Source organism: Mytilus galloprovincialis, chromosome 11 (assembly GCF_965363235.1).
Source record: "Mytilus galloprovincialis chromosome 11, xbMytGall1.hap1.1, whole genome shotgun sequence".
In the NCBI taxonomy this organism is placed as follows: Eukaryota; Metazoa; Mollusca; class Bivalvia; order Mytilida; family Mytilidae; genus Mytilus; species Mytilus galloprovincialis.
This window is the reverse complement of record NC_134848.1, coordinates 7,430,154-7,445,301: the sequence shown is the minus strand read 5'-3', so window position 1 is coordinate 7,445,301 and position 15,148 is coordinate 7,430,154. Positions and strand designations below refer to the sequence as shown.

Here is a 15,148-nt window from a genome sequence, read left to right as displayed (position 1 = left end):
TTACATTTCCCATTGTCCATAGCGATCAGGTTTTTTCTTTATTCTTTGAGATTGTTGAGGAATAGGGATAGGGACATTTTGTGGTGCTGGATCATTAATTTGTTGCCTCTGCGAGCATTCAGTTGGTCACCATTCATTAACTCTATCAAATCCTAACAAAACCTTAACAGAACACCAACTACAGCTAAAAAAGCACATGTCTACATCTAAAACCAAAAAAAAAAAACTAACACATCATCTATCAGTAAAGATTAAGTTTGTTTTCAAACCTGAAAATATTTTTGTTTGCCGTTGCCCACAGTTATCAACAGATGACATTACAAAAAAATCTTTCTCAATATCATGATAAGGGCTATTTCAAAAAAAAATGATGACAAAGTGTGACGAACATGGTAAAAATTTAAGTCATAGCAAATCTATTTTCTACCATTCTACTATATTCTAGAGACATTCAAGTTTTCAAAACTACCAGGGGCTCATGAAAAAAAGTGAAAACAAATATTTCTACAACATTTTACTCATAAGAATTCATATTTTTTTCAAAGGAAACACAATATACTATAAACAGCTTACAAACAAAAATAAGTATATATGTCAAAGTAAGTTATGTTTGTTTGTTGAATTAAAGATAATGGTGGATTTTTTTACCCTTTTTTGCTCTCATATTGTGGGTTTTAAAAAAATATATGTAAATTTCACGAAATTTCAAGGCATTTCTTAAATATCTAATGACAAACGTTTTTATATGACATGACAAATGGATTAATTTTATATAAAACTAATAGAAAATCAAACATATACAATCTAATAACACCCTCTGAAAATTTCGAACCAATTGCTTCAGTCAATTTCATGCTTTCTTTAGTACAAAATAGCATACATTTGCAGTCTTTTTGTTACACTCCTGACATATTTCATTTAATAACTATATGACTATTTATAATGGAATATAAAGAAAATTAGTAGTAATATCTTTTTTTAATTTTAAAACTAAATAAAAAGACAAACCTTTTAGACACTTGATAATACTTTTTGTTTAATTTCTGAATGAAAACCTTACTTTTATCATGTTTAATGTGAATAATTCATTTGAATTTGAAGTGAAATGTCTAGAAAACATCATTTTGCAAGACATTTTGACTATTATCGGACTGTCCTAGTACATTTTAAAGATGCTTCAATTATTTTAATGTAGGAGTCATTTAGAATTTTGTTTAGATAAGTAACATCAGAAACTGGTCAGGAGTGTAACAAATGTTACACTCCTGACCAGTATTTTATTGCTACCATATTTTGAAACAATAGCGACATAAAATCATGAAAAAAACTATATTAAACATATGACTGAAGTGCACATTAAGAACTGGTTTTAAATTTCTCTTTACGTCTTACTTTTTTACAAATTTGGCTAATAACTAACAAAATTTACCTTTCAAATAAACTAAACTGATTTTTTTTTTACTTTCTAACCCACATTTTAATTTATTTATATATTTGAACTAGTGTTTTATGTTGTTTGTTTTCATTTCTTATAACTTATGAAATAGTTGATACTGTAAACAGCTGTAAATGACATAGAAAAATTGAATTGACATATGTTACACTCCTGACATTTTTTTAAATTGAAAATTAATTTTCAAATTTTATGATAAAATCTCAAAAGTTTTTACGAATGATATGATCAAAGACATAAAGCATGGAATAATACTAATCTATTACAAGTAACTATGTCTAAAATGTTACCAACATTGAAGTTTTCACAAATATTGAACATTAAAGTAAACAAATTTTAACATTTTTTACAAACAAAATGAACACAACAAAATGTCATCAGTAGAACATTGTTTTAGTTGATTATTTTGAAACAGAGATTCTCTTGCAAATCTCTAGTTCTTCACTGCTGAAAAGCAATCTCAGTCCTCTTCCTGGAAGAAGTGTTGGTTGTGACAGCTTTTTGATAATATCCTGCACTGATTGCCAATAAATTTCATCCTTCACGGGCCATGTATATATGTAGGCACCACCAACTACTTGTTTCAAGAATCTTACTTGGATTTCCTCATCAACTTGTGGAACCTGCAATTCATGTTTTAAAGTATATATTTAATTAGATAGCATTCTTGTAGTTTACTTACATATTACATTTTGTCTAATATACTGAACACATGAATCTTGAATCTTGTATATATAATGAAATATTTTGTTCAGTTCTGCAATTAAAAAGCTAACAAAAACACCAACGGGACCACATAAATATAATTCAAAAAGTCTGACATGAACCTCCATACATATCAAAATATATTTTTCTTACCTTTGCTACAAACACTTGGTTATTTTTCTTTTTTGCAGAAAGATGAACTGCTACAAAATCTTCTGGCTTACAGCTGAAAACAGAAAATGCAAACAATAAATCAAACATCAAATATATATGTTGGCAAAAAATCACATAATTATTTATATATTGTTTAAATTTAATTTTGAAAGCATTGTAGATATTGGTGTAATAGCACTTTGAAACCAAGTTTGGTCTACTGTTTTAAATGAAAATAACTGTGCAGTGTCAGAAATAATGAATGTATACTTATAACAAACAAAAAAACGTACAAATACTTGAATTGCAAGTGACTGTTTTTTTGTTTGTTGTGCTAGTGTACATGTATTCAATTTTATTTGGTAAATCTGCACGATTACAATTGTCATTCCCTTATTATGATCATTCATTCCTAAATCAAAAACTTGTACGTACCATGAGAGTGGTTCTAAACTGACATAATGCTCAATGTCTGTCAAGTATCCAAGGACTAGAGTACATGTATATGCATCATGAGAACCAACTGTGACATTTGGATCATTTGAATGAACAACCAGTATGTTACAAGATAACATCTGACTGAGTGCCTCAAGACAAATGTGGTCTGCGTATGTTCCATCTCTGTTCATATTAGCTAAAAATTGGTCCATTTAAGATTTTATCTTAGGGAGCTACCATTTGATTTTTATGGGGGGGCAAGGATGAAAAATTTTGTCCTGCTTTTTTTTTTAGTTGTAATCTCTGTCCTGCCTTTTTATTATTTACTCTATTCAGTCCTGCCTTTTTTTTTACTAGTTATCCTGACTTTTTTTACACAAATTGTCATCCTGCCTTTTTTTTTTACCAAGTTGCTCATCCTGCCTTTTTTTTTACTCAAAACTCCTGTCCTGCCTATTTTTTTCAAATTTCATTCTAGCCCCCCCCATAAAAATCAAATGGTAGCTCCCTTATACAATAAAATAAAAAGTAGTTATATTATTTAACAAAAATATAAAAAAAAATAATAAAGCTGGGGTTGTTTCAATTTTACTTCTAATACAATTGTCAATACATATTAGAAAATTATCTTGATCAAATGACCGATTTAATGTAACATCAAATACAATTATTAAAAAAAGTACCAATTTAACAGTCAAATGTGGAAAAAATAACAGTACACCGACAACAGGTTTAATTATCATTTTATACAAAAAATTTAAAAAATGGTTGATTTAAGATTTCATCTAATACAATAAAATAATAGGTGGTTAAATTATTTAACAAAATATATAAAAGATAATAACGCTGTCGTTGGTTCAATTTTACTTCCAATACAATTGTCAATACATATTAGAAAAGTGTCTTGATCAAATGACCGATTTAATGTAATATCATATAAAATTATCAAAAATTGACCAAATTTACAGTGAAATGTGGAAAAATTATTACTTAACCGGCGTCAGGATTGTTTTCAAACTCTATACAATTATTTTTATACGACCGCATTCAAATTTTTCGTCGTATATTGCTATCACGTTGGCGTCGTCGTCGTCGTCGTCCGAATACTTTTAGTTTTCGCACTCTAACTTAAGTAAAAGTGAATGGAAATCTATGAAATTTTAACACAAGGTTTATGACCACAAAAGGAAGGTTGGTATTGATTTTGGGAGTTTTGGTCCCAACATTTTAGGAATTAGGGGCCAAAAAGGGCCCAAATAAGCTTTTTCTTGGTTTTCGCACTATAACTTTAGTTTAAGTAAATAGAAATCTATGAAATTTAAACACAATGTTAATGACTACAAAAGGAAGGTTGGTATTGATTTTGGGAGTTTTGGTCCCAACAGTTTAGGAATTAGGGGCCAAAAAGGGACCCAAATAAGCATTTTTCTTGGTTTTCGCACCATAACGTTAGTATAAGTAAATAGAAATCTATGAAATTTAAACACAAGTTTTATGACCATAAAAGGAAGGTTGGTATTGATTTTGGGAGTTTTGGTCCCAACAGAGTAAGGGGCCCAAAGGGTCCAAAATTAAACTTTGTTTGATTTCATCAAAATTGAATAATTGGGGTTCTTTGATATGCCGAATCTAACTGTCATGACTGTGTATGTAGATTCTTAACTTTTGGTCCCGTTTTCAAATTGGTCTACATTAAGGTCCAAAGGGTCCAAAATTAAACTTAGTTTGATTTTGACAAAAAATGAATCAGTTAGGTTCTTTGATATGCTGAATCTAAAAATGTACTTAGATTCTTGATTATTGGCCCAGTTTTCAAGTTGGTCCAAATCGGGGTCCAAAATTAAACTTTGTTTGATTTCATCAAAAATTGAATAAATGGGGTTCTTTGATATACCAAATCTAACTGTGTATGTAGATTCTTCATTTTTGGTCCTGTTTTCAAATTGGTCTACACTAAAGTCCAAAGGGTCCAAAATTAAACTTAGTCTGATTTTAACAAAAATTGAAATCTTGGGGTTCTTTGATATGCTGAATCCAAAAATGTACTTAGATTTTTTATTATGGGCCCAGTTTTCAAGTTGGTCCAAATCAGGATCTAAAATTATTATATTCAGTATTGTGCAATAGCAAGTCTTTTCAATTGCACATTATTGCGCAATGGCAAGAAATATCTAATTGCACAATATTGTGAAATAGCAATTTTTTTTTTAATTAGAGTTATCTTTCTTTGTCCAGAATAGTAAGCAAGAAATATCTAATTGCAAAATATTGTGCAATAGCAAGATTTTTTTTAATTGGAGTTATCTTTCTTTGTCCAGAATCAACTTAAATCTTTGTTATATACAAGATACAATGTATATTCACTTTTTACTACCAACTGATAAATTAAAATAATCTTTACCATTCAGTGATAACAAGCACTTTTTTTACATTTTAATATTTTATGATGTATTTAAATGAGAAGTTATTGTTGCAAACTCCATTAGAAATTTTAATTGAGATTAGTTTTGGAATAAGGGAAAGGGGGATGTGATTAAAAAAATTGGGTTCAATTTTTCTCATTTGAAATTTCATAAATAAAAAAGAAAATTTCTTCAAACATTTTTTTGAGAGGATTAATATTCAACAGCATAGTGAATTGCTCTAAGAGAAAACAAAAATTTTAAGTTCATTAGAACACATTCATTCTGTGTCAGAAACCTATGCTGTGTCAACTATTTAATCACAATCCAAATTTAGAGCTGAATCCAGCTTGAATGTTGTGTCCATACTTGCCCCAACCGTTCAGGGTTCAACCTCTGCGGTCGTATAAAGCTACGCCCTGCGGAGCATCTGGTTAGAATATATTCTTTAAAAGGTAACATATGAATAATTTATCCCAAAAGTGGCAAAATTTTCCCTTACTAAAGAATAAGAAAGACTTGAACTGAAATTGAATGCTGGTATTTTACCCCTTGGTCTGAAAGAAATAATCCACAATGTTTTCAACATAGAAATGGTAAAAATTCAGTACTTTGTGATATTATCATAAGGCATATTATGTAGACGAAACGCGTGTTTGGCGTACTAAATTATGATCTGGTAAAAGCTGTATTGACGAAAGGGGAACCATGTGACAACACCTATAAATGTTTACCTAACAAACAAAGACACAACCGTACCTAGTTCTTTGCGATCTCTCGCTTTCAATGTTGTTCGGCAACAGAAGGTCTATCACGTGCCGGAATCAGGGTCGTCCATCGTAGAATGGTCAAATGGAAATAAATACAGCATTCAACTATATCCAAAAGAAACCAGTTATTTAGTAACATATCACATTTTGTCAGTTCGAATGAGCATTGGTGTAGATAACCTACCTAAATAAGCGTATATAAAACCTGATACAACTACCCATAGAAACGTCCAAATAAGAAAGCTGGACGAAAGCAATAGAGTCTATGTGATACGGACATTTCAATAATTCTAGCATCCGATTTCACCTTTCCCGCTTCAATCGTATGATCAACGCCACAACCGAAACCAAAAATGACAATTCTATCACCGAAGTCGTGAACGAACACCAGATCCCTTAAAAGCACCTGTTTAAAAGAAAAGAAGTATGACAGTCCAAAAAAACATTGAGGATCCAAAAATTGAAATTTAATATTCTCCGCTTCCAAGGCCGTTCATCTCTCCCGAACAAAGTCATAAAGACAATTCCATAATCCTTTGAAAAAGTGAAAATGATATAAAAAAAACTTCAACAATTTTGCCAGTTGAGATATACAAATGTGTCCTCAATCTAAATTTTAAGCTTTTAAAATGCTGTCAAAAGTTGATTATTTTAAAACACAATTACTAAATTATGCTATTTTTCAATTTATCAGGATGAAGTATATGTTTAACAGATTCACGTTAGGGCAGGATTGAATTGATTTTTTTTAAACAAATAAATTCGAGTCCTTGTTGGACATGCCATCTGGAACACATGTAAGGAGTTTAGTTTATTTTCTTCGTTTTGTAAAGATACTTTTGGATTTTTCGAGACACCTAAATTATCTCAATTAATTTCCTAAAGACATTAAGTATATAATTACAAACAATCACTTCTATTTTAAAGTGTGTTGGGTTGGAATACAACATCAAATTCACCAAGCAATGAAGAATAAATGCAAACATGATGATCTCAATAGCATTTAAAACTAGTTGCAAACTTTCATATGATATTTGTTCAAAACAAAACTGTAAGCGAAACACTTGCATTTGACTAGCAAAAAATGACATGTTAATTGCTCTTACAGATAGCTAACAGAAGAGCTTAAATTGACACAAGATTATTGTTACAAGTTGTTATTGATTTTAGTTTTCGCTATAAGGCAATTCGATAAAATTAAAATGTTTTCTGAATATTGGGACTTTTTGGTTTGCTTAACTTTCTGGACTGCTTAACTTTTTGGACTGACTCTTTTGCGCAAGATCTTAACTTATTAATGTTTTTATCTGTTTAACAATTCCCAACAATGATGGGTGGACACGTGTGTTTTTGGGATTATGCACCATAGAGAACCCTGATTATCAAATTACGTCCCAATAAACAAAACAGAGTACAAATAAAGCCCTGGTTGCCAAGATAATACTTTAGATAAACATTATAATTAATTAATTGTTAATCTTAATCATTTGTATCTTTATAATTTTGAAAGATTGAAAATAAGCAAGTTATAAACTACGAAATACTTGTGTCTAGATAGGAATATCTATTACATTAAGTAAGTCTTTTTTTATATTATTATTTCATGTATTTTGGTATTTCGATTAGAAAAAAATATGGCACCTTGTGACGAAAGTTAAATAATGACGCAATAAAACAATTACTTGATAAAAACAATCACATTGGTTACCGATCAATGCAGGCTCATGTCAAAATGAAAGGGCATACATGTCAACGAGAACTGAATTCGAAATGAAATAGTTCGAGTTTATCCCGTAGGAATTGCTTCTAGATGGAGTGATACTATTGATTTAATATGGTGTCTGCAAAGAAAAAGCCTAAATTCAATTGCGACTCTGATGTGAGGGGTATTGACGGATGGACAGGGACCCAAAAGGGAGAATTTTTAAAAGAAGACTTTTTTCCATTTCAAAGCAAATTGCATATGCTGCTTTATTTTCTGAGCGGATCAAAGTACCATAGAACAATAAGATTGCGTGAGTCAATATTTTAGATCTTATCACATGTGGAGCAACCAATAAGTTTTTAACCTCCGAAGTTTCAGTTTCAAAGAGAAAATATAACACATTGTTTCGAACTATCAAAAGATCCCTAAGATTCCAGAATATGAACACCCTTGAATGCACTCCTTGGGAGTTTTGGCTAAATGTAGCAACTTTAATTCAAAAATTATTTTGATGTCTGGATCAGCTTTTTTTGCCTACTGCCACACTAAAAACTGATTGAAATGACATACCACTGTATATAAAATGAACAATAATTCTGAAACATTATCAAGATTTCTTTGGATTGTGCCAGATAGGCTAGACTTGATAACAAAATGAACAATAATTCTGAAACATTATGATTTTTGTGTATTGTGCCAGATAGGCTAAACTTGATAACAAAATGAACAATAATTCTGAAACATTATCAAGATTTTTTTAGATTGTGCCAGATAGGCTAAACTTGATAACAAAATGAACAATAATTCTGAAACATTATAATGATTTTTGTGTATTGTGCCAGATAGGCTAGACTTGATAACAAAATGAACAATAATTCTGAAACTTTATCAAGATTTTTTTGGATTGTGCCATATAGGCTAAACTTGATAACAAAATGAACAATAATTCTGAAACATTATAATGATTTTTGTGTATTGTGCCAGATAGGCTAGACTTGATAACAAAATGAACAATAATTCTGAAACTTTTTAAAGATTTTTGTGGATTGTGCCAGATAGGCTAAACTTGATAACAAAATGGACAATAATTCTGAAACATTATCAAGATTTTTTTGGATTGTGCCAGATAGGCTAAACTTGATAACAAAATGAACAATAATTCTGAAACTTTATCAAGATTTTTTTGGATTGTGCCAGATAGGCTAGACTTGATAACAAAATGAACAATAATTCTAAAACATTATCAAGATTTTTTTGGATTGTGCCAGATAGGCTAAACTTGATAACAAAATGAACAATAATTCTGAAACTTTATCAATAAAGTATCAATATTTATTATTTGGACAATAATTCTGAAACATTATCAAGATTTCTTTGGATTGTGCCAGATAGGCTAGACTTGATAACAAAATGAACAATAATTCTGAAACTTTATCAAGAGTTTTTTGGATTGTGCCAGATAGGCTAGACTTGATAACAAAATGGACAATAATTCTGAAACATTATCATGATTTTTGTGTATTGTGCCAGATAGGCTAGACTTGATAACAAAATGAACAATAATTCTAAAACATTATCAAGATTTTTTTGGATTGTGCCAGATAGGCTAGACTTAATAACAAAATGAACAATAATTCTGAAACATTATCAAGATTTTTTTAGACTGGATAACATTATTATATATGTTCTATAATCACCGAGAAGGCCAATTAGAGAATCATTTAAAATCTTTTATTTTTCACAATCATCTTTTAGGTCATAGTAAATATGTGCTTATGCTTTTATTATTAATACATGTGTCATTTAATCATTAGCCAGACTTGACCCTGTAACCTCATAATGTGTATGTTACTTTATAATGTGGGTGTTAACCTTAAAATTGTGTTTTAACCTTATAATTTGTGAGTTTACCTTATAATTTGTGTATTAACCTTATTATTTGTGTATTAACTTTTTATAATGATTAATAAATTTTTTATTTTTTTTAGATTGAAGTATGATTAGAAGGAAAGAGAAAGAAAGGCAAAGGAAACAAATTGCAAGAACTGGAAAAATGAAAAGGGTACGTTAAAAAGATGTTTCTACAATGAAAGAAGGAATGTTAATGGCAAGTTCTCAATATTAAACATGAGAAATGTACATGGACAAAATTACACATCATACATAGAAAAAATACAAATTATCTATGAACAGGCTTTCATTCCTATTCTTCATCTTGACATTTTATTTAGAATCTTCAACAGTATCTTTGTTTTTAATCAGTAACATATTGTCATTATCCTGTAATAAATAATTTGTTTCAGTAAAGTTTTAAAATAGTTTTACTTTCTATTTCAGCCGCCTGATGATATTGAAGACACTTCTTGGATTACAAAATACCTGAAAAATCAAGCAGATTTATCAGAGGAAAAAAAGAAGAAGATGAATGAATGTAATAGCAATGTACAAGTTGACAGTAAAAAAACTGATTCTATAGAAACAAAACTTTTAGTTAGACTTGTATCCCATTTCAAAACAGTGAATACGTCACATTTAGATACTGAACATAAGAAATGTCGGAAAAGAAAACTAGAAACATATGATGCTTCTGATCAAATTGATTCAAAACAAAGAAAAAAAACACTAAGTAAAAATATACATCCAAAAACTCACTCAAACACTGAGAATCCAGTTGAAGTTCATATGAAGAAAAAGCTTTTGACAAGACATAGAGTGAAGCTTCACCGTGAAAAGCGAGATTTGCAGAAAGTTTTGAATGAAAGGCTGAAAGATAAAGCTAGAAAGCAAACAAAAAGAAATAACATAATTGAATCTGATAGAAGCAAGGATAAGAGTAGAAAGACAACACATAGAAAAAAACGAGATGAAATAACTATTGACTGTGATAAAAGCAAGGATAAAAAAAGGAAAACAACACAGCGAGAAAAAAGAGATGAAATAACTATTGACTGTGATAAAAGTAAGGATAAAAGAAGGAAAACAACAGAGCGAGAAAAAAGAGATGAAAATACTATTGACTTTGATAAAAGCAAGGATAAAAGAAGAAAAACAACACAGCGAGAAAAAAGAGATGAAATAACTATCGCCTCACATAGAAGCAAGGATAAAGTTAAAAAGAAAACAGAGAGAGAACATAGAGATGAAATAACTATTGACTCTGATAAAAGGTAGGATAAAGGAAGGAAGAGAACAGAGCGAAAAAATAGAGATGACAAAACTATTGACTGTGATAAAAGCAAGGATAAAAAAAGGAAAACAACACAGCGAGAAAAAAAGAGATGAAATAACTATTGACTGTGACAACAGCAAGGATAAAAGAAGGAAAACAACAGAGCGAGAAAAAAAGAGTTAAATAACTATCGCCTCACATAGAAGCAAGAATAAAGTTAAAAAGAAAACAGAGAGAGAACATAGAGATGAAATAACTATTGACTCTGATAAAAGGAAGGATAAAGGAAGGAAGAGAACAGAGCGAAAAAATAGAGATGACAATACTATTGACTCTGATAAAAGTAAGGATAAAGGAAGGAAATGTGCAAATAGAAATGTTCACGTCCGTCATATTTGTTTTTCGTAATAAGTTAACTGTTTTGTTGTAAATCATAAGTCCTGCACCTCCCCCAACCATTATAAAAGCGGCATATTTTTCTAGATTTTAAAATAAGCTCGGGATATAAAATTAGTATCCCTAGTCTACAAATATATTGAGTGCCATCTCTTAGACTATGTCTGATCAATCGCTTTTAGAAGTGCCTAGTAGTTGTCGCCATATTTCGTGGATTTATATTCCCGAACATGATACTGTACCGTATTCATAAAAAAAAGAAGCGAACTTTAACAGCACAGATTGACAGTTGACACACAAACGACGAAATATAAACAAATAAAATACCCAGACACATAAAACGAAAGAGGATCGAAGCTTCAAAGTAAGGACTGAGCAGTTGCAACAAGTGAAACTGCGAGCTACTGCTCACTGATGATACCCCCGCCGCAAGTGGATAATATTAATAGTGTATAAATATGCAAGTGTTCGGTAAACAGGAAGTTGTCGAGTGATGAATCTGAAAACGCATCACACGGTATAGCTTACTTATATAAATCATGAAACCAAATTTCAGAAATCCTTGTATTGTAGTTCCTGAGAAAAATGTGACGAAAATTTTCAACTTGGCTATCATGTGTAAAATCATACAAGTGTTCGGAAAACAGGAAGTCGTGAAGTGATCAATCTGAAAACGCATCACACGATATAGCTGACTTAGAGAAACCCTGAAACCAAATTTCAGAAATTTTGTATTGTAGTTCCTGAGAAAAATGCGACGAAAAAGTTTCATGGGACGGACTGACTGACAGAGGTAAAACAGTATACTCCCCTTTTTTGAAAGCGGGGGTATAATAAGTATGTGTATCAAGTCCAATATAACGAGAGACAATATCCCGAATGAAAAAAAATAGGAATCAAAACGGACAACCCCAAATATCAACATGATCAAAGAGAACAGAGTTGGTTTCTTTAAAGAAAATTACCCATACACACACTAGATGCATTGTCGGAGTATTGGGCTGTCGGAGTAATGGGCTGTCGGAGTATTGGGCTGTCGGAATAGCGGGCTGTCGGAGTAATGGGCTGTCGGAATAATGATTGTCGGACTAATGGGATGTCACCTATTGAAGATAGCAATTCTATTTCAACTTTTCACAAAATTGAAACGTAAAAGACATCCTTGAAAATTCGTTGACAGGTCAGTACCGCCTCAAAGCAGCACTCGCATCCGCAAATTGGAAAGAGATTAATATAAGTTGAATTAACTTTTTTCCCGAACTAATCATTATCAAGTAGTAAATATTATGAATACTGGTCCTAGTGTAAAACTTTTCAATCACTTCTTAACCGTTGTTTGAAGAAGGTAGAAAACCGGTTTTTCAAATCTTGAAAGACATACAATTTACGGAATTCTTATTAATATTTGAAAAGTGTAAAGGAGTAGGTCCGGTAAGACCTCTTGTTGGCCCCAAAATAAAGCAGTTTTACCAAATTTTTAAACTATAAACTTTTAGTTATTTATTCAAGTTTTCAAGTTTCAAGTTTTTATTAAATCAGGAAAATCAATACAAGTATAATGATGTCTTCCCCCACATTAACATGATATTACATCACATATATAAATATATATTATGCATGACAAAATATCAAATCAAGGTTAAATGAATAAAATTACAAAGATTCAAAGCATAATTGTATGTAATGGCATATATTTTTTGTGTCATCAATATTTTGTGGGTTAAGTAAACTAATAATGGTTTCCATAACTTTTTCAGGGCACAGATCTTGTGAATTAAAATTTAGTTTATTAAATAGTTGTTTTCTATAATTTTCAAATTTTTTGCAATAAATAAGGATATGTTCTTCATCTTCTATTTGATTGCAGTTAGAGCATATTCTGTTTTCTCTCTTAATTTTTGGTCTGAAATATCTACCTTTTCAATCAAAAGAGGGTGGGAACTAATTCTTAATTTTGTAAGATTTCTTGTTATATTAGGAGAACATTTATAAGATAGATAATTTTGCAATTTAAATTCTTCTGAATAAATATTGGCATAGAAATGTAATTTATTGTCTTGTTCAATTGAACGTAATTTTTCTAGATTATGCAAAGTGTTATTAGAATGTTGGTTATTAATATTTTCCTTTAAGTTCTTTAAATTGAGATTATTGTCTGTTAAATTATATTTTTCAATAGAGTTAGAGGTAAATTTGTGCCAAGATCTGTGTCCATCAGTATATAATGAATGATCTAATTTATATGTTTCACTAAGCAATCTGTCAGATGGAAGCTGTTTAAGTCGATCATAATATTTAAGGGCTAGGGTTAGTATATGATTCAAAGTAGGTTGTCTTCCTAATTCACACTTTACTGCCATATTTGAACTTCTCTTGTGAACTCCTAAAATATTTTTACAAAATTTATTATGATTTTTTTCAAAAGGTAATTTATCAATATTTGAGTCTTTTATATTGTAGTCACTAATCCATATTTCAGATCCATAAGTACTTAAGGGTTTTATAAGAGTATCAAAAAGTTTTAATTTTAGTTTATGATCTATAGTATTGAATCCAAATGTCTTAGAATGCGGAGAAAAAAGTGCCTTTAGGCTTTGTTTGTATAAGTGTTCTGCAGCATGTTTAAAATTTCCATTAAAGTAAATGATAATACCCAGATATTTATATTTCTCAACAATTTCAATTTCTTTGTTATCATAAAAAATTTTAATTTTTTTAAAATCTTTTTTACCTTTACTGAAGATCATAATTTTTGTTTTATTTAAATTGACATTTAGCTTCCATCTATCATAGTATGTTTTTAGAGAATTTAAACAGGATTGAAGACCTTCTTTGCTTTCAGATAGTAACAGTAAATCGTCAGCATATAATAAGCAATTCATTCTAGTGTCTATAAGCTGCAACGGAAAACATGATTCTTGGGGAAAAATTGAATCAATGTCATTGACATATATATTAAATAAGAGGGGGCTTAAGCCATCACCTTGTCGCACACCTTTTCCTAATTTAGATGGCTCAGTAATAGTGTTATCTTTTTTTACAACAAATTTTGCATTATTATACATATGGTGAAGTAATTGAAAAAAATGTCCTTTTACTCCCAGTTTTAAAAGTTTTTCAAATAATCCATCATGCCAAATTGAATCAAATGCCTTGGAAAAATCTACAAAACAGGCATATATCTGTTTTTTATTTTTAAAGATATATTTGTTTAGTATTGTCTTTATTGTAAATATATGATCAGTTGTACGGTAATCTGGTCTGAATCCAGCTTGAAATTTGTTATATAGATTATGATCATCTAGGTATCCATCAAGTCTAGTTTGTAATAAGGAAGTGAAAAGTTTTCCGAAGCAGCTTGTTAGACCTAGGCATTTGTAATTATCACAACAATTAATATCACCATTTTTATGTATAAATATGGTACATGAGATATTCCAGCAATCTGGAAATACACCCGATGACAAAATCCTATTAAATAAATTGACAAAGGAAGGTAATAACTTATTTTTACCATATTTTATAAATTCGTTAGGAATCAGATCAATGCCTGGTTGTTTATTGTTTTTTAACTTATGAATACCTTTACGGACCTCTCCACAAGTAAAGGGAAAATCTAGAGGGCCTGTATCTGAAAAATCTTGAGCTGTAGGTATAAAATTTGGGTTTTCATGTTTATCTGCTGCATATAAATCTTTCATATATTTGTGCCAATCAGAGATACTAATTGGATTAGTTTTAACAGTATTATTTTTACTGGACAGTAGAATGCTTCTGCTACATAAATATGGGCTGTTTTTGACAATACAGTGAACATATATCATGTACTAGCACCATTAAGTCATGCTTAATCACTGAAATCTTCAAAATTCTAGCATTTAAGATAAATTTTTAGACGGTTTTCGTTTAAAAATGTCACTTTTCAGATGTTTTTTGTAAAAAATAAAACCGGAAGTG

General features: G+C 30.2%; 1 protein-coding gene across 1 annotated transcript; it reads right to left on the bottom strand.

Annotated features, from left to right (window-relative positions):
* Window positions 1-356: 356 nt before the first annotated feature.
* LOC143050968 (uncharacterized) lies at window positions 357-2,947 on the bottom strand. Its single transcript, XM_076224060.1, has 3 exons — window positions 2,747-2,947; window positions 2,312-2,384; window positions 357-2,076 (listed from the first exon to the last, which is right to left on the bottom strand). Exons 1-3 carry the CDS (start codon window positions 2,938-2,940, stop codon window positions 1,855-1,857), a joined length of 489 nt encoding a protein of 162 aa, XP_076080175.1. The 5' UTR covers window positions 2,941-2,947; the 3' UTR covers window positions 357-1,854.
* Between the last annotated feature and the right edge of the window lie 12,201 nt (window positions 2,948-15,148).

Bases quoted from the DNA above. Each gene is read 5' to 3' on its own strand.
- LOC143050968 (XM_076224060.1), bottom strand. From the start codon at position 2,940: ATGAACAGAGATGGAACATACGCAGACCACATTTGTCTTGAGGCACTC. The intron at 2,385-2,746 runs GTACGTACAAGT...TTCTGTTTTCAG, and splicing joins AGTTTAGAACCACTCTCATG to CTGTAAGCCAGAAGATTTTG. The intron at 2,077-2,311 runs GTAAGAAAAATA...CATGAATTGCAG, and splicing joins ACCAAGTGTTTGTAGCAAAG to GTTCCACAAGTTGATGAGGA.